The sequence below is a fragment of the Haliotis rufescens genome, unplaced genomic scaffold, assembly GCF_023055435.1.
Source record: "Haliotis rufescens isolate VD_foot unplaced genomic scaffold, xgHalRufe1.0.p SCAF_2, whole genome shotgun sequence".
NCBI lineage: Eukaryota > Metazoa > Mollusca > Gastropoda > Lepetellida > Haliotidae > Haliotis > Haliotis rufescens.
The window spans coordinates 13,223,183-13,248,796 of NW_025963890.1; the positions used below are offsets into that span (position 1 = coordinate 13,223,183).

At 39.6% G+C, this 25,614-nt stretch overlaps 1 protein-coding gene across 1 annotated transcript; it reads right to left on the reverse strand.

Moving 5' to 3' along the window:
* Nucleotides 1-344: 344 nt before the first annotated feature.
* LOC124119890 (deubiquitinase MYSM1-like) lies at nucleotides 345-23,848 on the reverse strand. Its single transcript, XM_046482557.2, has 16 exons — nucleotides 23,794-23,848; nucleotides 20,478-20,571; nucleotides 18,503-18,573; nucleotides 17,939-18,077; nucleotides 15,757-15,855; nucleotides 12,390-13,491; nucleotides 10,503-10,686; nucleotides 8,399-8,529; nucleotides 7,420-7,529; nucleotides 7,018-7,095; nucleotides 6,780-6,890; nucleotides 5,188-5,374; nucleotides 3,637-3,764; nucleotides 2,832-2,964; nucleotides 2,166-2,329; nucleotides 345-1,190 (listed from the first exon to the last, which is right to left on the reverse strand). The coding sequence occupies exons 1-16, from the start codon at nucleotides 23,844-23,846 to the stop codon at nucleotides 936-938; spliced, it is 3,039 nt and encodes a 1,012-aa protein (XP_046338513.2). The 5' UTR covers nucleotides 23,847-23,848; the 3' UTR covers nucleotides 345-935.
* Nucleotides 23,849-25,614: the final 1,766 nt, after the last annotated feature.

Sequence of the window (25,614 nt, forward strand, 5' to 3'; positions counted from 1 at the left end):
TGAATCATAAATTAAATAAAGTTGGTATGATGAACATTGACAATTATTTCCCACAGCCACACATACTTCACTAATCACTATACTCTCCACATGTCCACTTGACAGTGAAGATATGTCTGACCTTGAACCTCTCAAACAAAGACTGTAAGGCTAAAAAAATAATAGTCCTGGTTCTCAGGCACCGCCTGCATTATCATAAAGTTTGCCGCATGTTTCATTTTTATTTCCATTTAAAAATAAAATAAAAATATCCTCAAATATTCCAAGTCCAACGGTAGTCAAATACTGTATTCCAGTATTTCATTCATTAAGGAATACATTTACATTGTATGTCCTTTCCCAGGTTGATTGTACACAACTGAATTTGGTTACCATGGTTACATACTAGAACAACAACACAAAAAACACCGCCTATCCGGACTATATTTTCAAATGTCATTGCCTGAGAACCAATTCTTTTATTTTTATAAAGCCTAAGTTGAAGCATTTCAGTTATCACGATAAGTAATCTAATTCTATACAAAGTAAGAAAAGAAAACTACTCAACATGAGTGAGTTTTGTTTTAGGTTGATTCCAGCAATAGTCCATGCACATCAAGGCAGGGGACACCAGAATATGGGCTTCATACACTGTACCCATGTGGGAACAGAACGTGGGCCTCCCGCATGACAAGCAACCATTTTAATTATTCAGTACCCCACAGCCCTTTTCATCAATGGTAACAGTTTTCTCTTCAGAAGAAAATTTGTAAGACAATAATAACCATGATAACAATAACCCTAACACAGAAAGAGGCATCATACACGATTGTGTACGTCGTCTGCTGACTGCAAACAATTTCAAACCTATCAAAAACAAAATCACATTTCTCAAGTCACGCAGTCTGGAGCAAGCAAACATTTTGTTGACTAAACCTTGCGAGGCTTAGCCTTGGTCATGTGTCAATCAGTGGCAACTGAGGATTTGTTGGAACAAAGGTGTCAAGATCTTCGTCATCGATGTGGATGTCTGGCACGGAGTGTTCGTCGAAGTCCCCGAGCGCAATGTGATCCTGCAGAGTATATTTGGGGTCAATGGAGGAGAGTTTGAGGAATGTGTCTTCCAGCAGTTGTATCACCGAGTCGTACTGGCCGTCGTGGTCCTCACTGTCACTCGGGGGAAGCAGGTGATGGCGGACAGACTGAACCATCTGGAAGACAAACATTGTTTAGATCTTACAATTACGTAGATATCACTTTGTTTACTGAGTCAATAAGGAGGTTGAGTTCACTGCTGCCCAGCATGGTGAGTGAGTGATTGGGTGAGTGGGTGAGTGGGTGAGTGAGTGAGTGCAAACAAGGGTTCGAACCCATGATAATAGCTTTCTGGTATGCCAAAGGGACGCAACTCTGCACAGTGAATTTGGGCTTAATGTGGGTAACAGAGCAGAGGGACCCAGGTTGTAGTCATTTACCACTTAGGTGAAACCTATAATCTCATAATAATCAGATATTTTACTCCAATATAATACATAAAATCTGAGGACACCTCATTGGTAGTTGCATCAAGTGAACCCTGAGTGAAATGAAGGTTGTGGAGGCTCTTTGAGCCAATCAGATGTCAGCTTTCTAAAACTAATAGGTTTCATTTAAGGAATTTCAATTTGTACAAAAGAGAAACCCACATAGAACACAAATATTCCTTCAATGGTACTTTGGGTGTAGATGACATGGCACTCGAGACATGACAGGGTGTATAAACAACAACAATATGCCGCTGCCTTAATTATCTAAAGTCAGAAGTGGTCATTTTAGTTCGACTTCGAGATCAGACATGCTGATCTGAATGCTTTGCCCGGTGAATCTTAGAAGTCTTGACGCTTACTGGCTGATCAGAAAGTTCAGCTGACACCTCCTGAGGTAATGTTGTCCGATGCAGTGAGGTATATTGTAGAAAAAGATCTGATTTGCATTAGACTGGTGAAACACACGCACATGTACGGCGCTGACAGATCAACAGGATCATAAACGGGATAAATCTGAAAAGCAAATCTTGAACCAGTGCATGCAAGAAGACATTTTGGCCCTTGATCAAGCATGTGTACTAGGGGCCAAGTTTACCAAGGAGCGTAATGCAAATCAATATGTCAGGTTGGATTCAACAACAATTCAAACTGTATACAAACCTTTGTGAGACAGGAAATGCCAAGAGCTACCCTGAACTGTCTGGACAAGTACACCCTGTTGACATTGGAGGGGTACTTGTCCGCTAGAGCTATGAGCGGCCCGATGAGTTCCCCATCAGTACTGCTGTCATAGGTCATGCTGTAGTCAAACTCATAGGGCAGGTCTGTAAAAAACATACAGTCTGTCTTTAATTCACAGTTTCGAAGCCCTAGGCTTGTTGGATTTTTGTTTTGTTTGTTTTGTTTCTTGTTTAACGCTGCACTCAGCAATATTCCAGCTATATGACGGCGGTCTGTATATAATCAAATCTGGACAAGACAATCCAGTGATTGATATCATAAACATCGATCCACGCAATTTCTGATACCATGACATGCATCAACCAAGTCAGCGAGCCTGACCACACGATCCCCTTAGCCGCCTCTTACGACAAGCATGGGTTGATGAAGACCTATTCTACTCTGGATCTTCATGGGGACAATGATAACGAGCTCTGCAATGGTCTGAACAGCTGTTTCAGTAAGCCAGCTCATGATCTAAAGACGAGGGTGCCTCAAAATTGCTTGAAAGACAAGGAAAATGTTTACTTTTCACATCAGGGTTATCAAAAAAATCTCATTCCTGCTTTATTTCCAACACCGCTACGGCAGACATCAACAACTCACTGCAGTGATATTCTGGAGACATTTCACTCCCAATGGTGAGACACTGGACCTCCGATATGACCCCCGGGTTCAGTTTGTTGTAAGGGCTCACAATCACTCCAACAAAATGGCTGCCACCTTTGGCAAACCAGTCCTACAAGGTAAAATTCAAAACTGACAAATTTCAAAAGATATTTCTTTACACATCATTCAAAGTGTAAGATGACTCCAAATCGCCTAGGTGGTTCTTATGACAAGCGTGAGTTACTGGTGATCTCCCAATATCCCTCAATAGTAAAGTGTGAATTTGGTGTCATGGTTTACAAGTGTATAAAATGCACAGTTATCCTTTTATTTGTTATTTGAAAAGTTAGATCAAATAACAACAATTTTAGAAATACCTATGAAAATATAATACTCTTATTACAGCGGACATCCTTAAACTTAAAGGTTAACAAATGTAAACACTGTTAACAAATGCAAACACTGTTAACAAATGCAAACACTGTAACAAATACAAACACTGTTAACAAATGCAAACACTGTTAACAAATGCAAACACTGTAACAAATACAAACACTGTTAACAAATGCAAACTGTTAACAAATACAAACACTGTTAACAAATGCAAACACTGTAACAAATGCAAACACTGTTAACAAATCCAAACACTGTTAACAAATGCATACACTGTTAACAAATACAAACACTGTTAACAAATGCAAACACTGTAACAAATGCAAACACTGTTAACAAATCCAAACACTGTTAACAAATGCAAACATTGTTAACAAATGCAAACACTGTAACAAATGCAAACACCCACCTGAAACTTGAGCTGTGTTTCAATATCCCTGACAGAAGGGTTGGGGGCAAATGTTGGATGTGAGTGATACCAGCCGACTACAATCAGGCCTGCCGCCGAGATCTGCTCACTGGCCTGCGTCTGGGAGACTGGAAAGAAACAAACATCATTTTGAAAGAGGACATTATATACTCACCAGCCAGAGTATCTGTCATCAAAATACATTTATTAATAGCTGAAAATTAACAATAACTAAGTATACAAATTCGCCGTCTCCGTAAAATTGAAATAGTTATAGTGACTGTCATATAGTTACTGTGTACCTATTACGACCTAGAGTCCTCGCAGGCATCCACTTATCCCTTTCAAACTGCTATGAAAACTTGTGCTATATTTACACTCATCAGAGGGGTATACAAAGTATGTGATTTACACTACCAGTTGTCGGATTTTCATTTTTGTGAAAGCCTCAGTGGCTGAGTGGGTTAGATCGCTGACTTTGTGTACTGGCGATTAGGTGCCTCACTCTGGCAGTGTGGGTTCAAATCCTGGATGGGACTCAACCCCAAAAAAGTACGAGAATCTGTACTTTACTAAGAAAGCGTTATCCCAAATATAACATTTGTTCCTTTCAAACTGCTGTATATCCCTAAATTGGGAATGGAAATACTCAGACATTGTAAAACTGAATTTGAGATAATATCAAATCTTCAAAGAAAATGAGAGGAATTCTGTGCTACTAATAATGAGTGAGTGAGTATGGTTTTACGCCGCTTTTAGCAATATTCCAGCAATGTCATGGCGGGGGACACCAGAAATGGGCTTCACACATTGTACCCATGTCGGGAGTCGAACCCGGGTCTTCGGCAAGACGAGCGAACGCTTTAACCACTAGGCTACCCGACCGCCCCTGCTACTAATAAAGAACCACATAAGTAACAAGGACATGATCACACACACTCACGATACATGGCAACACATGGTTAGCATGGTAAGCTACTACTCGACTACTGCTGGCTCGGACTAACCTGGGTCCATCTCACACTGCATGCCTGTACTGAGGCTGTTGCAGGGCATCCTGATGTCCTAATAAGGACATGATCACACACACTCATGATACATGGTAACTCGACTACTTCTAGCTCGGACTTACCTGGGTCCATCTCACACTGCATGCCTGTACTGAGACTGTTGCAGGGCACGGCCATCCTGATGTCCTAATAAGGACATGATCACACTCACTCACGATACATGGTAACTCGACTACTGCTGGCTCGGACTAACCTGGGTCCATCTCACACTGCATGCCTGTACTGAGACTGTTGCAGGGCACGGCCATCCTGATGTCCTAATAAGGACATGATCACACTCACTCACGATACATGGTAACTCGACTACTGCTGGCTCGGACTAACCTGGGTCCATCTCACACTGCATGCCTGTACTGAGACTGTTGCAGGGCACGGCCATCCTGATGTCCTAATAAGGACATGATCACACACACCTCAGCCGCTCACGATACATGGTAACACATGGTTAGCTAATACACGACAACTGCTGGCTCGGACTAACCTGGGTCCATCTCACACTGCATGCCTGTACTGAGACTGTTGCAGGGCACGGCCATCCTGATGTCCAGTATGCCCAGGTCACCATGGTACTGACCACCCAGCATCCCTATCACCTCTGTCTTGGAAATGTGAGCATGGACGTCCATAACTGCTACTGTCGTGTTGGTCATGGACACGCTGAAAGGAGCCTGTTTGAAAGAAGAAAGATCAGGAAAATATAGAACAGATGAAACATACAACATAACACTGCCCTTTAGTAATATCAGTGACAAGAGATGCCAGGTTATTTCGCCAAGGGTACTGAAACTGTATTATGGTTTTACTATTATAGACCTCTAGAGGATGCAGAACTTCTTAAGGGCTTCTTATCGTATGATCAAGAAAACACGTTTCAAATGCTGCTGATCAGAGCTGCCTACCCACAATTGCTTCCATATGTAGTGAGTGAGTGAGTTGGGTTTAACAACGCTTTTAACAATATTCCAGTAATATCATGGTGTGTCAGCAGACCAGGGTGTCACAGGTCTTAGACGTTTACAACTTTGGTGAAACCCACGACACGGGTATGGTGCTGACAAACTAAGAAACATAATCGGGGCAATCCGGGATTCGAACCCACAATCATAGGTTTCTGGCATGCCCAAGGGACGCAACTCTGCACAGCTAATTGCAGCACCTCAGACGACTGGGCCATCCATGCCCCTGCTTCCATATGTAGTGGCAATACATTCTGTGTGTACAATGGTCACTCTTTGTTCTACAAGAACTAATGAATAGTTTTCCAAGTATTTATGGTTGTAGACAACTTTCATGCCTTTGGATATTTCAGATGTGAAATGGGGGCGGTCAGGTAGCCTAGTGGTTAAAGCGTTCGCTCGTCACGCCGAAGACCCGGGTTTCGATTCCCGACAAGGGTACAATGTGTGAAGCCCATTTCTGGTGTCCCCCGCCGTGATATTGCTGGAATATTGCTAAAAGCGGCGTAAAACCATACTCACTCACTCACTCACTCAGATGTGAAATCATCTGCTTCTGCCTTCCCTTGTGCCACATCTTCATTAAATATGTTCAGCTTTGGTTACTTAAAATCTTTAGACTGACTAAAGAGGATCCATACTGAAAAGCACAGTGAGGATAACATTTTTAACTGCTACAGTGGTTTGAAGACATCAACCAGGTCACGACAGTCTGCATTACAAAACAGAATGAACACAATTTTTTTTTTGTAACTGCTATCAAATTCATTTGGCGAACAATGAAGTATGTAGGGCGTATCATCATATATTCGCAGTGTTTAGTGTACAAAATACGCAAATACAAGACACTTTTAATGGATAGCATGTCCTCTTATTCTTTGTCATGACTTTCAAATACTTCTTGCTCCTTGATTAGGTGAATGATGAAGGAACATTCATTCATTCACCTGATCAAGGAGCAAGAAGTAGATCAGAAACGTTGTGACAAAGAATAAAAGAACATGATATCCATAACAAGTGACATGTATCCATCATGTTCATGTTCTCACAACTTCTAAATGCCCATCAAATACGCAAAATTCAAACTCTGCATGATCAGCAACATCTGACAACTCACCGGTCGATCTATGGTAAAGGGCTGGCATGGTATCAGTTTGAAGGGATCGTATGACACTTTCATCATCTTAGCAACCTTGACCTTCCTTTCTTCTCCAGATCCAGTCTTGTGCTGTGAACCGAAGATACAATTCATACAACTGTCCAGAACAATAAAATATGCAACCTTTATTTAAGGGAAAACATACCCATGTCCACATAAAGTTCAGTCATTAGCATTCATTAGTCACGTCACTTACTTCAATTGTTTTTCCTTCCAATTCCTTTTCATCCACCCAGTGACCAGACGAGTCTCGGATCCGTCTCTTCCTGGGTCTCTGTTACCAAGACAAGACAATTGATTCAAAGATCCTTTTCAAATGTTTTTTGGTAACGGTTTTCATCTGTCGGGTAACAATATCATTACTGATTTTGTATGAATAAGAAAACTTAGCATGAGTAACAGATATTTCTTGACATTGGTTAGAAATATGCCATAAAGACATGACATATTTTGCAGGGTCAGATGTTAAATAAATCATAGGATCAACCAGTGTATGGTTTTTCTCAGGGATTATGATGCATCAATAACAGTAAAACCCAGAACAGGTAACATATAAAAGTAAAATATGTTCAATTGTTACATTTTTTACACAACATACCATGGAGTCAAGTTTATCCGACACAACAGCCATCCAGCCATCTCGGCCTGTATGTTTTAACTTGGCCCCAGTCGGCTGTGTCTTGCCGGGGTTGTTGTAGCATGCTTGTTCTGAAACAAAACACAACCATTACATTGTAGGTTAGTTGGTTTGTTGTTCAACAGCACACTCAGCAATATTCCAGCTATATGACGGCAGTCTGTAAATAATAGAGTCTGGACCAGACAATCCAGTGATTGATATCATGAGCATTGATCCACACAATTGGAATCAATGACATGCATCAACCAAGTCAACAACCATTAGAAAACCTCATGAAACAATGTCTTTTCCTCTTTATGAACAGTCAAAGGTTTGACAGAACAAACGTGAGGTGGGATGAAATGGGGTTTTACATCGGTTTTAATCAAAGATTATTGCACTTATATAGCGATATGTGTGCATGTGTGTGTGGCTGCTTGTACTAGTCCGGACTGATGCCAATTTACAGTGCTTGCCCACTGAGATACCAGGCCGCAGTTTAACATGAATACCCCATTTAGACACAGTAAACTGACTCTGAGCCGACCAGTCCTTGTTTTAGCTCCTCAATGCTGAGCGCCAGACAGGGTAATAACAAGTACCATTGTTTAACGTCTTTTGGTATGACCCTGCCAGGGATTGAACCCCAGACCTTCCGCTCTTGATCTAGAAATTAGTCAGGGGATGCTTATTAGATCAGTGCACTTATATCAGCAAAAATCGCACAGTCTTGAAAATATTGACTGAAAGCATGAGAAACAATCTCTGCCATCTATGACACTCTATCAGCATGATCAGCAAAGTCATGGCTCAATATTCATTTTAATCTGGTCTTCCGACCAGCAGAAGGAACTGGGGACCTGTTCCGACCCAGAATCCCGAAGAGGTAACTAAGCTTTATTCATCTCCTGGCTGCCCACAAGAGTATAGTTCAAGGTTCACATTCCAAGATTCCTACCACAGCCAAAGTTAATGGTGCCGGTGCACTCCAGAAAGCAGTGTATCCTCCCTATACAGTTGACATCCCCACAGTTCTTCAAACCAGTCCGCACCGAAGTCTTATTCAGGAAGTTCGGTTTGCACTTTTTCCTGAAAGATGAAATAACCTTCATCAAACTAGTCGTGAGACGATACACCTATGCATCTGGGGATCGCTATTTTTCTTCTTGATACAAGTATCCATCACAGTCACACACTAAGTAAAAAATATCAATTCTTACCTTAAATGTTTAATAACTGTTAAACCAAACATGAATTAGTAGGGAAAATCAGTGGTGAAAATGTAAATATTTTCATCCACTGGGCAATACTTGACACAGCCAACAGTAAATTATCCGAGTACCAGGTATTTGGCCATATTGTCTATGAAAAAGATGGCTTATAAGATTTGAGATAAGAGCTCATGCAAGTATCATTATGTACTGGATCATGAGCAAGGTATTGTGATACGTATCGGATCACACAGTTGGTGTATCGTCCCAGCCCTACATCAAACACAAGAGTTTACTGTGGGTGCTTGACGTAGTATGGAATAATTAATAAATAATAATAATATGTATATTTGTGGAAGGATCAGTGATTTTGAGTCACTGAATTTAGGAATGCGCCTGTTTTGGTAGTTCATTGGTGTGGAACTGGAGATATGTGACATTTTTTATTAGAGTGGGTATGAGTGAGTACTTTGGTTCCATGCTTTAGTTATTTTATTTACACCAAGGCACGTCAGCTTGATGAGGGAGAAAAGTGATGCAGGTCTTGGACGTTTACCACTTTGGTGTAACCCACTAGCAAGGGTATGATACTGGAAAACATCATCAGGTTAAACCTTGAATTCAACCCATTATCATGGGTTTCATGCATGCCCATTCATGTAAATCTTCACTGCGAATTGCGAGGACTTCGACAACTGGATCACCCATTCCCCAAGAATTATTATACATCACATGTATACTAAATGAAGTCTAATGTCTCGTGATCTAGCATGTGTGTCTATCATTGTCTAAAATGCTTGTCTAATCCTATCATACTTATTGTGGCCCTTTATGTTCGGTCGGGTAGCCTAGTGGTTAAAGCTTTCGCTCATCACGCCAAAGACCTAGGTTCGATTCCTGACATGGGTACAAGGTGTGAAGCCCATTTCTGGTGTCCCCCGCTGTGATATTGCAGGAATATTGCTAAAAGCGGTGTAAAACCATATTCACTCACTCACTCACTCACTCACTCACCCTTATGTTCCATAGGCTTTTATCCTACGTCATGAACCAAAAATATCTTAATCACAAATCATTCCTATTTTTTGGTTCATTCACAACATTGAGTACACATCAATTAGAAATCCAATTTAACACATATTACTTCAGTATCAACATATACATGGTACACAGCGTTTCAGCGAGTGTTTGAGTGAGTGTTGGAGTAAGCGAGTGAGTTGGGTTCAACATGTTTAATGCCGTTTTTAACAGTATTCCAGATATATCATGACGAGACAGCTTAATCAGTGAGGAAAACCCGAAGTGATGCAGGTCTCAGAGGAGTACCACTTCAGTGAAATCCACAATCACAAGTACGATGCTGACAAACCTAGAAACATAATCAGGGTGAACTGGATTAAAACCCACTATTATAGGTTTCTGGCATGCCCAAGGGATGCAACTCTGCAAAGTAAATTGAGGCACTGTTGATGACTGGGACACCCATGTCCCCACAGTGTTTCAAAATAAGCATCAATATCATTGCGTCCTTGTCATAACCCTACTTGATAGTTAAAGATTAGGGTGCCTAGATTCCAATACTGTATGAGCAAACCTCCAGGAACCCAGAATCCATAGCTCTAGCATTGTTGTAAGCCTATGTTAAAGTATGGGAGTTACGAACATCATAGGGCTAAGATCACTACGTGGAACCGGGCCCAGCAGGGGGCCCGCGTTAGAAACTAACAGTTCTAGCCCCCTAACCCTTATAATGATAACATATAGCAAAACCCATAAAAACGGCCCACTTATCTGCTTATCTGGTTGAACTAATTTCATTGTTAATAAGTCACAACCATCTCAGTTATTTACCAGCAATCAATAATATGGTTCCTAATCTTCAAGTATCTCTCAGGAGTTTTAGATTGTCGACCATCAAAGAATTCAGAGTGAATCTTCCTCTCCTCCTCTGTGATGTCATCAGCTTCCATGATCCTTTCCTCCTCCGGGATTGGAAATTCTATCACTTCTCCTGCCGATGTTGTGATACCATTGACTGAAATAAATAACCAGTGGTCACTGTCAGGGTCACAGCCATGTCCACCATAACCATGATAACATGACTCAACTTCTGCCTGGTCAGTCAACAGACAGATCACAATAATAATAACAATCAAATTGAAACAAAAACAATGTTTGTTCTCAGAACTTTGGAAATTGGAAACTTGGTGCTGCAGACATGGAGGAGCAGCCTACAGTGAGTGAGTGAGTGAGTGAGTGAGTGAGTGAGTGAGTGAGTGAGTGAGTGAGTGAGTGAGTGAGTGAGTGAGTGAGTGAGTGAGTGAGTATGGTTTTACGCCGCTTTTAGCAATATTCCAGCAATATCACGGCGGGGGACACCAGAAATGGGCTTCACACATTGTACCCATGTCAGGAATCGAACCCGGGTCTTCGGCGTGACGAGCGAACGCTTTAACCACTAGGCTACCCGACGGCTCCGAGAGCAGCCTACACATTTTAACATTTGTTTAAGATGACAAATAAAAATGTATTGAAATTATGAATTATGATCAAATTAACATTCATCCTAGTCATAACCATCTCATGACCAGTGTCTTGTTTGATCAAGCATAATGACATACTTTTTTTTATCAGATGTGCTAAACTATTATTTGCATTTTGTGGCGAGGACAGAAAGGAAGCCAAGACAGATTACCTCCCCTTGTTTGAACAGGAGACATGTATTGACACATGTTGAAACAGACTGCCCTATATGTCAATATAAATGAGTATGACCCTTTAGTTGGCATACTGAGACACATTCAACCATGGTATTAAACAAACTAGACATATTTAAAGATGTAAACAAACGCACATTTCGAAAAGATGCATATTTTTCATCACCTTTGCCTTATTTTCAAATCATTTACATAAATAAATAACTCTAGTTATGTAAAATATAATTCAAAGAAACTATTCAATGAGATTTCAAAGTAAACATCATGGACATGGTAAATGGGTGTTTATCTCTCTCAGTATACACCTGATACATGCTAAAGTAGAATGTGTGAAATTGAAATCGGTGGACATCGGCAGCTGACCGTAGAGGTGTATGAACAAGATAAATAAAGACATCCAAAAAATATATACATGTACCAAGTATTAAGAAAAACAAATTGTCACTTGAAAAGTTTCTGAAGACTTTAATTGATATATCTTGGATAGAAAAATCAATTGCACACAAACACAATACAATAAGACAGTTTGACAGAGAATGGAAAACTTTGGCAAATGAATTGCCTACTTAATGTGTCGCTATTTGTTTCTTTTGGTGTTTTTTTAACATAAACAATTTCCACTAATGTGCTGTCAGGATTTAGCTTCACACTTAGTTAATAAACATGGCAAATGTAGCCTGCCCGTTTCATTGTAAACATTGTTGGACACCTGTAGCCAACTTAAATTTTGTTGTCTGCTGTATAGGTATGTTACCTCCACCTAATAAGTATACCACATGACGTGCTACTCAATGTTCTACTCTGTAATATCATAAACTGAATTGAACACGTTGAATTAAAAAAAAAATTTAAAAATTTAAAAATAAAACAAAATTTTCCCTGCTTCATTATGATCAATCCTATGATAATACTGATCATTGAACAGCTTACGGTAAAACATGACTTCACTGGTAAAAGATAACAAAATGTAAGCATGTTATTATCATGATGACGAAGACAGTTAATTCTACATTCCACATACCTATAACTTTCTCCTCAAGCTTTGGCACATCCTGTAGAACAGTCATTTCTTCACTGCTGTCACAACATTCGGTGGGCGGTTCAGGCTGAGTAAATTCTCCTGTTGTATTAGCATTGGCTTTGGTTTCTTGCTTACTATCAGTAAAAAGTTCCGTGACATTCTCATCCATAGCACCTTCTAAGTTTTCAGATCTCCCCTGAGTAGCACTGTCTGTGTCAGCTGCTGCAACGTCAGCATCAGTATCTCCTTCATCAGACTGTTCACCATCACCCAGCTCAGTCGGTGTAACATTGGCTGATCGTAACAACTTCTCATACACAGAGCTAGGTGAAATGGACCTTCCTAACAGTATTGGGTTGTCGTTATCGTCATCATCATTTTCAATATCGATATCCACATCCTCCTCCTCTTCAACTGAATTGGAACTCAAGTTCCCAATTTCGTCGGAGGAAGTGCCAGTTTCTTTCTGTAAAGCTTCATCTTTCCCTTCAGAGTGTTGCACTACGGAAGCAAGAATGTCGGACTGAACGACCTCTGATCCATCGGCTGTGACTGTTGTTAGAGTCTGGAGATCACTAGCACTAAAGTCACTCTCAACAACAGCAGCCAAAGTGTCCAGTCCGGAAGCAATGTGGATCAGCGTCCCGACCGAGCTGTCAAAACCTAATTCCTTACTCCCAGACAAGAACCCTACCCCAGACAGATTCACACTGGGAGACAATTCACTTGTGTCCACATTCCCGGTATAGGAACCACATTGAAGGTCCTGTAGCCCAGAAATACCAATGATTGTATTTGCAGATGGTAAAACACCATCCAGACCATTGGTAATGCTTTGTACTGATTCTATTTGGGAGTCTGCTTTTGTTGTATTGTGGTTTTTCTTCTTGTTTTTGGACTGCTTGGACACTGAGGTCTTTCTGCTCTGACTGGGTGAACTGGAAAGGGATGTGACTGTGGGCTGGGCAGTTGTGACGGAAGCAAGGACATTAGCCAGTGGGTCAGCTGACTGGCTGAGGTGGGAGGCCAGTTGTGTTGAGCCAAGGGGCAGATCTCGAGACGTAGAGGACACAACTGCAGAGGCAGCTTCAGCCTTCTTGGCCTAGAAACACATGCAGAGTCAGTAGAATAAGACATAGCATTTATGCAGTGTTCCCGTTTACCAGTAATTACCAGTCTTTTACCGGTAAAATTAGGTTTGGACTGGTAATTCATGTGACTGCCAGTCCCTGTGGACAGGCAAATAAAGTACCCCATAAATCTTTGCTGTTGAACAAATCAGAGGCGATATTCATATAAGTATATTTTTTAACTAAGTCAGCTTGTCTCTCCATCAGGGTTTCCACTTTCTATTTTTAGTGCAAGGAAATAAAATTCACTTTGCTTTGAAATTAAATCTGCATTTCTAGCGACTTACACACGAAATATATAAAAAAAGAGAGAAAATTGTTACTGAACTTTGTTTGAATGACGTGTAGATCTAATTGGGTTACTTCAGATATGATGTCATGGCATTAAACATGATGTTGAAAGAATTAAATCCAGGTAACTTTCATACAGTTTTTGATTTGTTGCCAGTCAACCAGGACTGGCAGTTTCAAAAGCCAGCAGGAACACTGTTATGAGAGGGTGACTGTTGTTTTATGTCACAATCAGCAGTACTACAGCTATATCTTGTCATCCTGGACATAAGTGAGTCCACATCAGACAAACAAGAGCTTTACATCAGATCCCTGTCTGAGTTCCCCCTACAACATACAGGAGGTACTGAGGAACTGCTCTGTCTAGGAATCCCCACAGGGAGTCAATAATGCATCACCACACAGGTTCCTGGAATTAAATAAGTACTTGAGGTGGTAGCTGTGCAGGGGTCTGTTCAACAAAGCGATTATAGTGCTAAGGTGATTTACCTCTTTTCTTTAACACAGACTTATGATAGTACAGAGCTCCAGATAACTTTTTGAGCAATTGAGTTTTACTCAAAGGTTTCTATCTTAATTGGGTTATTACACTTTTCATTTGGTTAACAAATATTTGTTCACTCATCTATTCATCACTCCATTGGGTTTTTCCCAAAATGAGTAAACATTTTGAGATTTAAAAAAAAATGAAATAATGTTTTAGATGTACAATGTATATAATGGTTCTAAAAATAGGCTTGACTAAGAAGGTAAAATAACTCGTAATTGTGTTTCGGAAATAAGTTCCGTTGTACCCATGTTGAAAAAGCTTCATTGGGTATTTACGTGTGCTGGTTTCATACAATTGAGTTTTTCATTTAATGCATGCGTTTCTGTACGCATGTTAGTTGAAAGTAAATGGGTTTTGAATAGTTTTAGGGGGTATTTTACGCAAATACACAGTGTATCTGTAGCTATGATAGTAGTAGCACATTATTACACTCTGCCCGTTTCAAGCAGCATATAAGGTACATGGGTTTCACTAATGTACAACATTGTACTCATTCATACAGGGGGCACGGGGAGCCCAGTTGTCAAAGGCGCCGCGATTCACTGTGCAGAGTTGCGTCCCTTGGGCATGCCAGAAACCTATGATTGTGGGTTCGAATCCCGGATTGCCCCGATTATGTTTCTAGGTTTGTCAGCACCATAACCGTGCTTATGGGTTTCACCAAGTGGTAAACATCTTAGACTTGCATCACTTCGGGCTTTCCTCCCACTTTAAGCTGACACGCCGCGATATAACTGGAATACTGTTAAAAGCGGCATTAAACCAAACTCACTCACTCACTCACTCACTCATTCATTCATACAAAGATGTGTAGGTACAATGTGTAAATATTACTCAAACAGTGAAATCCCCAAAAATTCTTAGAAAAACTTGCACTATGGTAAAGTCTACACAATGTAGCATCCCTCATTTGACAGATTGTAGCAGGAGTTACATCACTTGGTAACTCGATCAAAAGAGTTGATAATTTACATTGAATACTGATAATCATGATGATAGTAGCAAAATGCAGACATAGAACAAATATAAGTTATAAGGTGAACAATCACCAATCCAGTAGTGAACACAAAGAAAAGACAGACTGCACTGTACATCAAGAGCTTCATGTCATGCTATGTCTGCGACACGAGTGTCTTAATTCCGGTGTTTCCCCAGCGGAATTTAGGCACAACTGTCAACAATGCCGTTCAGATGATGGAAACAATACACTGTTGTCTCGTGACGTGATATGACCCTAGGGCATGTTTGATTTTTATGAACCCCGATATGTTTGCCCTCGTAGGTAATATAGTGGGATATGTTGCCCAATTGTTGTCACTTTCTTGCCCAAATATGCTTTTGTCTTGCTAAGAATCAGATTGAATCAGTATCAGCTGATGACACTTCTGCAACATACCAGATTCTTGAAGTATTGCTGGGCATAGTTCTTCACTTGCAGGCTTGTCCGGGTGGGAATGATTTCAGAGATGCGGGTCCAACTTCTACCATACAAATCCTGGAAAACATTGAGTTAGAGTGCACACGTTTTATCTAGGCAGACGGTTGGTTGGGTTTAACATAAGGGTAGGGGAAAGGCCTGCATACACAGTATATATCCAAGACATGAAGGGTAGGAAAAAAGTCCTGCATAAACAGCATATATGAAAGATATAAAGGGTAGGGGAAAGGCCTGCATACACAGTATATATGAAAGATATAAAGGGCAGGGGAAAGGCCTGCATACACAGTATATATGAAAGATATAAAAGGTAGGGGGAAAGGCCTGCATACACAGTATACATGGTATATATGAAAGATATAAAGGGTAGGGGGAAAGGCCTGCATACACAGTATATATGAAAGATATAAAGGGTAGGGGAAAGGCCTGCATACACAGTATATATGAAAGATATAAAGGGTAGGGGAAAGGCCTTCATACACAGTATATATGAAAGATATAAAGGGTAGGGGAAAGGCCCTCATACACAGTATATATGAAAGATATAAAGGGTAGGGGAAGGCCTGCATACACAGTATATATGAAAGATATAAAGGGTAGGGAAAAGGCCTTCATACACAGTATATATGAAAGATATAAAGGGTAGGGGAAAGGCCCTCATACACAGTATATATGAAAGATATAAAGGGTAGGGGAAGGCCTGCATACACAGTATATATGAAAGATATAAAGGGTAGGGAAAAGGCCTTCATACACAGTATATATGAAAGATATAAAAGGTGGGGGAAAGGCCTGCATACACAGTATATATGAAAGATATAAAGGGTAGGGGAAAGGCCTTCATACACAGTATATATGAAAGATATAAAAGGTAGGGGAAAGGCCTTCATACACAGTATATTTGAAAGATATAAAAGGTAGGGGAAAGGCCTGCATACACAGTATATATATGTGTAGGATAAAGCATGTCCGAGGGTTTTTATGTTATTTAAAACCCGCATCCACAGGATTGAACCTAATGGCGTCAGCCCCTATGTTTTATCCCAAGGATAAGGGTTTTAAATATCATAAAAACACAAAGGCGAAGTGTTTTACCTAACTTATAAATGAAAAAAAGAAACTTAAAACAACATTTATCAACATTTGTATGTTTCAAACATACTTTCCATGAACCGCAGGAAATGGATGTAAAATATCTGTTGCTGGTGTACAGTACTTGAAAAAGACATTCTTAAGAGGATTGTGATCAGCACCTCTATAGCCTAATGGAAGACTAACCGGGCTACAGCTATGAGGGTTGCGGGGTCGATCCTCAGGAATTGTTCAAAGGCCAAAAAAATATTCTTGCGAGAAAGATTCATATGTTACATTTGAACAGAAGTTGTATTAATAAAATCCCAATGATATTATATAAAATCCCAGGGATATCACAACCATGATAACATCCCTGTTTATGAGATTTAATCCTACTGGAGAACAATGGGATGACATCACAGGAGGTTTATAAGCAAGACATAAAGGGTTGGGGGAAGGCCTATATACAAGACATAAAGGGTTGGGGGAAGGCCTATATGCAAGACATAAAGGGTAGGGGGAAAGGCCTATATACAAGACATAAAGGGTTGGGGGAAGGCCTATATGCAAGACATAAAGGGTAGGGGGAAAGGCCTATATGCAAGACATAAAGGGTTGGGGGAAGGCCTATATGCAAGACATAAAGGGTAGGGGGAAAGGCCTATATGCAAGACATAAAGGGTTGGGGGAAGGCCTATATGCAAGACATAAAGGGTTGGGGAAAGGCCTATATGCAAGACATAAAGGGTTGGGGGAAGGCCTATATGCAAGACATAATGGGTTGGGGAAAGGCCTATATGCAAGAAGTAAAGGGTTGGGGAAAGGCCTATATGCAAGACATAAAGGGTAGGGGAAAGGCCTATATGCAAGACATAAAGGGTTGGGGGAAGGCCTATATGCAAGACATAAAGGGTTGGGGGAAAGGCCTATATGCAAGAAGTAAAGGGTAGGGGGAAAGGCCTATATGCAAGAAGTAAAGGGTAGGGGGAAGGGCCTATATGCAAGAAGTAAAGGGTAGGGGGAAATGCCTGCAAACACTCTATATAAGTAAGACACAAATCATTACCAGCCCACTGAGAAAAAGCTGTTTCTCTTCCTCGTTCCAGGGACGTTTGGCAGAGTTCGACTTGGGCTTTGTCGGACTGGAAGACGGAGACTTGTCAGATGATACCATCTTTGTCTTGGATCGGCCATTGAGGTATTGTCTTGAGAAGTGGTCAAGGAAAACTTGACAGAGAATTAAAGCCTCAGAGTGAGGCTCTGTTCAACTGATAACAACAAACAAACAATAAAAATATATGGACAGTGGAGCTTTTCATTTGCAACAATTTTTATGTCCATTGTAGCCAATTTCTACTGTTGTTTGTTTGCTTCTTTTCTAATGCTTAAAGTCGCACTCAGCAATATTACAGCTATGTGAAGGCGATCTATATAGATCAGGTCTGGTCCAGACAATCCAAAGATGACATGCATCAACCAAGTCAGCAAGACTAACCACTCGATCCTGTTAGTCACCCCTTCCAACAAGCATGGGTTGCTGAAGATCAATTCGAACCCTGATCTTCACAGGATGTTTGGGTCAGCACTTTTGCGTAGGACACTTATCACTTGAATGTACATATTAGGATACTGTTCTTCCATCAGCATTCTTTCTATGGTGGCCTTTGATTTTTCATCCATGTAGCTGTCCATTGTCCATCCCTTGCACATAAAGAGACAGAAAATTACACACTGCATGTTTGAGCAAGACAAACATTTCAAATTTAAATTAATCTGGCGCGTGCAAATTGTTACATGCAAAATATTTGTGGTGTTTTACATTTAGATATTATATCAAAAGTGGTGTCTGCATCTTATTATTTTAAAAGGACATTACCCAAGCCAAATTTCATACTGAAAGAGAAATTCCATTAATTTGTCCATCACAACAAACAATAGTGGCCTCGCTTGAAGTATATGTCAGTAAGCCTTTTGGGTCTTAAGTTCAAAAGCTAGAGTACAGTGGCAAAGAGATTAGTGATGCCATTTTATTGTGAAGTCATGGGAACCACTCCATGGTCTGGTGGTAGAGCATCCACCCAGAGAACGGAAGGTTCAGGGTTCAAACCCTGGCTGCGTCATGCCAAAAGATGTTAAAAAGATGGTACTTGTTGTTACCCTGTCTGACGCTCGGCATTAAGGGGATAAAGTGAGTGAGTATGGGTTTACGCCGCTTTTAGCAATATTCCAGCAATATCACAGCGGGGGACACCAGCTTCACACATTGTACCCATGTCGGGAGTCGAACCTGGGTCTTCGGCGTGACGAGCGAACGTTTTCACCACTAGGCTACCCGACCGCCCCTTAAGGGGCTAAAACAAGGACTGGTTGGCTTGGAGTCAGTATACTGTGTCTGAGTGGGGTATTCATGTTAAACTGCGGCATGGCATCTCAGTGTGCTAGCTCTATAAATCAGCATCAGTCTGACTAGTACAAATACACACATACACACACACATGCATGTCGCTATCTATTTAAACCCCATTTCACCCACCTCATGGGAACCAATGATGTCACAAAGGCCTACAAAGCATTGTAATGTAATGTCGCTGGAGTTGATCTCACCCAAGCGATATCACCTGGGAGAGCCAGTTTTAGATAATAGATGTGGATAGATAATTAGATGAAAGGGGTCCCAAAATACTCTTAAATCTCTTTAACATTTTCAAGCAATGTTAAGCAGGTCATCTTTTAGAGATAGAACTCCAAATAGAGATGAAAATAGTTTTTGCTAAAGTCAATGAAAAACGTATGTGTAAGTTTCCCCTTGTGGATTAATCAGTTACCATGGTTACACGTTTGGCATAATGAACAGTAGATGTAAGCATCAAATGATGTCTACAAGGTTCTCTTCATGGCTATGGAACCACTTAATGGAGAGCATTATTTATTGTACTGATAATTTCTTATAAAGTCATTGGAATTATTACATATTTCTTTAGACTCTTTAGCATTTGTTTAGCAACTCTGACTGGGGTCTTAGCTTGAATTTCTTTGACACATATGGAGTCTGAGCTCAAGACATACAACCAGTTTTCAATTAAAGAATAGCATATCTACTAGATGCACGGTAAGAACTTCCCCACATATACCAAATGTAAAAATTACTGGTTTCAGGGAAATGTTACTTTGAAAATCTGCAATGAACATGACAACACTTGATATGAAAAAGATTGAAAAAGATAAAAACAAATTTATCAAAGTTGTAGCAGCTAGGGGTGAAACGATACATTGGTGCAACAGTGCATCGTAAATTGATTAACCCCCCACCCCAGCAAACAATTTAGTCAGTAAAATTCGCAAAATGTGTTGTAATCAGCATTCCAAGTTCACCACTAAAATTAGCAAATACGACCATGAGTCTACAGCTAGCTTTTCCTTTAGAACTTGCTCTGAAATATTTATAGTCAAGAAGTATTGCGATATGTATCATAACATGACCTATGTATCGTGATACGTATAGTATTGTGACTTTGTTGCATCATTTCACCCCTGGTAGTAACCATGGTAACAGAATGAAACAAAATACAGCCTGATGTAATTGTATGACAAAGACTATCTTTTACCTGTTCAAGCATCCATGGAGGGTTGGTAAACTCAGGAAGTAGGTTTGCACTCTTTGAGGGCAGTTCATTGGCATCATAGAATCCATCTTCAACTCTGAAACAATGGTCAACCTATTCAAAGCAATCCATTGATCTACCAGGCTGTTTCCAATAATAGTATCTCAACAACCAATCTTACAAGAATATTTTTTTTAAAAACAACCTTGTGTTGTAGAACTACTATCATCATTGATCACGCTTACAGAATCTTACTATTCCAAGAAAACCATATGGCACTGGTCGACAGTTGGTCGACAAATGTAACATATCACATCGCAATGACCATGGTGACATTATCACTGATAACTGAAGATGCATTCTCTCTGACTCCAGTGTACTAGTCTGTCTCACAGTCCCAAAACCATATCATTTTCCATTCTGCCAAGACCTAACTGTAATGCAATGCCTCCAAATGAAGCAAGTCTAGATTTTCTCAGGTTCAGGCATCTGAATGTTCAATATCACATGGGCTCCTTTTCAATGTAAATAGAGTTTCTATCAAATCACTAAGTGGAGTCTAGGAATAATTATTCAATATTATATTATTATATAAACTATGACGTGATTGAATAGCATATGTCACAACAGAAAAATAATACTGCTATATTAAGATGGAGTCAAGTCCAAAATGCTGTCAAAATATTCGAAAATTTGGGTAGAAAAAACGCTTTTTAGTACTTTATGTTGATGCTGAGAGAAAAGAAATACACTGAGCATGCTGAGTGTGGGTCCAGTGTGAACTGACATCACATTGATGATAGTAGTGATTGTGCACACACATTCATCATTTTGTAGATCTCAATATTCACAAGCACGCATATAATCTTTGGCAAAGGGGAGAAGCACATTTGGGGAAAAAAAGGTGCACTTACAATACAAATGCTAGCCCATAATTTGTTTGTTAGCCATAAATTAGTCAATTGCTATTTTTGTCACCAAATTATTTAGACATACATTGTTATATTCATGAACATGATGCTTCAAAACAGGGGGTTATACCCTGCATCCCTTAATAACTGGCACAAAAATGTGCAAATCAGTATTCACTTTCCAAGTGTAATATTATTAGGTTACATTTATAAAACTATCAACATGATCACTAGTGATATTGTCACAACAGTCAATCAATGACACAAAGCAAGGCAGCACTCTTTCACAAGGTTGTATATTGAAGTTAAAAAGGTCAGACTTTAAAAAAAAGGCACACATTTCCTAGAATCAGAAAGACAAGCATTTACATTCACGAGTGTCTTTCAAATGTGTCGATCTGATTCAAAATAGGACAATGTGAAACAGGAAATAAAACAATGACTGTCAACCAGGAATTACTGTGGAGTGAATTGTTGTATCTTGCACAGCAGATGTATGGAATATTTTTAATGTAATGAAAAGTTCAAAACAGTTAATCATATAAACAGTTTCAGTAAGACAGGTAACCAGTTCACAATTTTTCAACTCATGGCGTAAATATTGAAGTGTTTCAGCCTCAGACATGTCAGCAGGAATTCTATATTTAGCCTCGATTTGAAACAGTGAATAACAAAGAAACATTAATTTTGCAATGATGTATGATCATGATTATTTCTTCATCAAATAATGATTAAAATAATCATGATCATGAAAATGTCAAGAAATATAAGGCTGTCAATTTGCAGAGAATTTGTTGGACACCATTGGCATTATGACTTTTCATAGGCTATGCTTCAAAATCTTAAACAAATTCAAGGAATTATCTGGACCTGCTCAGAGGCCGATAATCGGCCCCAAGTCTGCAGCAAATGTCAAAAACAATTCCCAATTTGCAACTACCGTAAACATTTCTGAATTCAAGTTACAATGCATTAACATACATAATAACTAATTATATGGCTTTATAGTAGTAACTTGGGTATTCATTTATATAAGACAGCTACACAATAAATTGCAAAGAACAATGAGGGATTGAATATGGTTTTATGCTGCTTTTAGCAATATTCCAGCAAGATCAAGGCGGAGACAGCAGAAATGGGCTTCACACATTGTACAATGTTGTACCCATGTGGGGAATCGAACCCCGGTCTTAGGCATGACGAGCGAACGTTTTAACCTCTAGGCTATTCCACTGCCCCCAAAGAACAATGAAGAACGAAGCATGGTTTATTTCACGATAAAACATTGTACTATCATGACATAATTTCTGGAGATTCGAACATGCACTCGCAACTTGATGACGTTGTAAATTGGATGACACTATTTATGAGAGGTAAGAATCGAGCGTGTTGTTCCCCATAAATGTAGCTGCCCACGCAGATAAACATAAAGATAAACAATCACATTCAAAAGTGGGAGAAATATGATAATTGGTATTGGGAGAAAAGGAACAGATAATCTACGTTAAACATGTTAAAACTATGAGATTATCTGGGAAATACCTAAAGGTAACCTCCCTGTTCATGAAATGGACTTGTCCAACATTGCCAAGGTTGGATTGTATTCAGGGAGTCATTATTTTTTAAATAAAGGTAAACATTTTTAAAGCTTGTACATTTTATTAACATCCTTGAAGAGGCAATACAAATGTTGATATCTCATATCTTCACCCCCAAAGGTTTATTCTCCCTGCAGTGTTTTATTGTGCACCCCTCATGATTTCAAGAATATATGGACTAATATAAAATCCCCAATTTTAACCCAAAAATTCCGATATTGCATGCCAGGGCACTTAGTAAAGAATCATAGATAAATCCTTGAAATTTGAAAACAATATCTTTATGGTATAGGCCTATTGATCAAACTGAGTCCTGAAATGTGACATCAAAGATCTCCATCCGGTACAAACAAGATTTGAAATAAGATAAATGTCACACAGTAGTTTCACATGTAACTTCAATGCCCAGTAACAAAAACGTTAATGTCTTGTCATTGTCATGTAATTCTGGTAATAGACCCGGGGAACCGAGTATCACGATTGTCACTGAACATTGCTCAAACATGTCATGTACACTTGTTCTGTATTCTAACTGTTAAAGACGATGGGACATATAACTCTACGTAGATCTAAATGATCATAAGGGGTCGGCCTCAATATTCATGTACAGTGATGCACTACAAGTGAAAACCTTAAAAATACATCTGTCTTTTATCTGCATGATTTGTTGATTTAAAATATTTGTTCTAAATTTGACATGTGATTTATTCAGAAATTGTACATATGATTTTATCCAATCTTACAGCATATCACATTTTCACGAGCCATATATCTGTTTGTTCAACTCAATTCCCCATGATCTTAACTTACTCCAGTTTAAAATCAAACTCCCCTTCGATGTCAATTTCTCCATCATCCGCCATTTTGGATATAGTATCAAGGAGTTACCTCCCTTGCCAGTTTGCTAAAAAAAATTCTGTCTTGACACCATTTGCCTCCCTTGCACAGTTTAGTATTGTGCAAAGGCACATATCTTATAACTATCTACACATTTCAATACCCTCTAAAAAAACGAGGAAACGTTGTCAAATTAAAAATATAACTTCTACCAGTGTAGTCGAGCCAAAACATTTCATGATCATGAAAAGAAACCTAAATATATATTATTTGCTGAAACACGACAGTAAGCCAGAAAGTCGACCAATATATTATCTGATATATCTATATAGGACATACATAATAACAGATCAGATAAATTATAACCAGATAATGTGCTCTTGTGGCCAACCATGAAGAGCGCTTGTAATCTAATACTGCGAACATTCCCGAACTACTTACACGCCCTGTGTGTGTCTTACCACGCTGTTATCAAAGGTAGCCATCGATCGAAAAGTCCGAGCGCTGCTTAATCCCCAAATAAGGCTTACGTTATTGTCTTTTGTAAGAGTCACTGGGGTGCTTTTACACAATATTCGTAAGTAGTAGTTATAACCCCGGTGTACTCTGCAGAAAGGACATTCGTGTTGACGTGTTAGTTTGATAATAGATGTACTTATTACTTTTTTGTCATTTTATCGTCAATTATCCTTAATTATTCTAGACATATAATTATTTCTCGTTGTCACAAGGTATCATGTGAAAACAATTTGTTATATATCATACACATACAAACAAACACAGATTGGCTATGTTACCATAGTTTTACGTTTTTTAGGACATGCGCATTGCGTGTCTAATATTTAAAGTACTTTCAAGTCGAATGGTGTTGGTAGTTGATAAACATAACTTATTGACATTTTTTTTAAATGGAGTTACAGGAAAGATTAAACTTGTTTTGTAGGTTATAATCTACGGAAGCGTAGTAGGGCCACGGTGAATCTTTTTTGTCTAAGTATCTTCTACGTAGGACTTATTATCTCCTACGTAGGACTTAGTATCTCCTACGTAGGACTTACTACCTCTTACGTAGGACTTAGTATGGCCTAGAATCGCGATCTCCTACGTAGGACTTAGTATCTCCTACGTAGGACTTACTATCTCCTACGTAGGACTTAATATCTCTTACGTAGGACTTACTATCTCCTACGTAGGACTTAATATCTCTTACGTAGGACTTAGTATCTCCTACGTAGGACTTACTTTCTCTTACGTAGGACTTAGTATGGCCTAGAATCGCGATCTACTACGTAGGACTTACTATCTCCTACGTAGGACTTACTATCTCTTACGTAGGACTTAGTATGGCCTAGAATCACTATCTCCTACGTAGGACTTAGTATTTCCTACGTAGGTCTTTGTATCTCCTACGTAGGAGATACTAAGTCCTACGTAGGAGATAGCGATTCTAGTCCATACTGTCATACGTAGGACATACTAAGTCCTACGTAGGAAATAGTAAGTCCTACGCAGGAGCTAGTAAGTCCTACGTAGGAGCTAGTAAGTCCTACGTAGGAGATACTTAATCCTACGTAAGAGATATTTAGTCCTACGTAGGAGATAGTACTTCTAGGCCATACTAAGTCCAGCGTAGGAGAAAGTAAGTCCTACGTAGGAGATAGTAAGTCCTACGTAGGTGATAGTAAGTCCTACGTAGGCCATACTAGGTCCTACGTAGGCCATACTAGGTCCTACGTAGGAGATAGTACTTCCTACGTAGGAGATAGTAAGTCCTACGTAGGAGATACTTGCTTC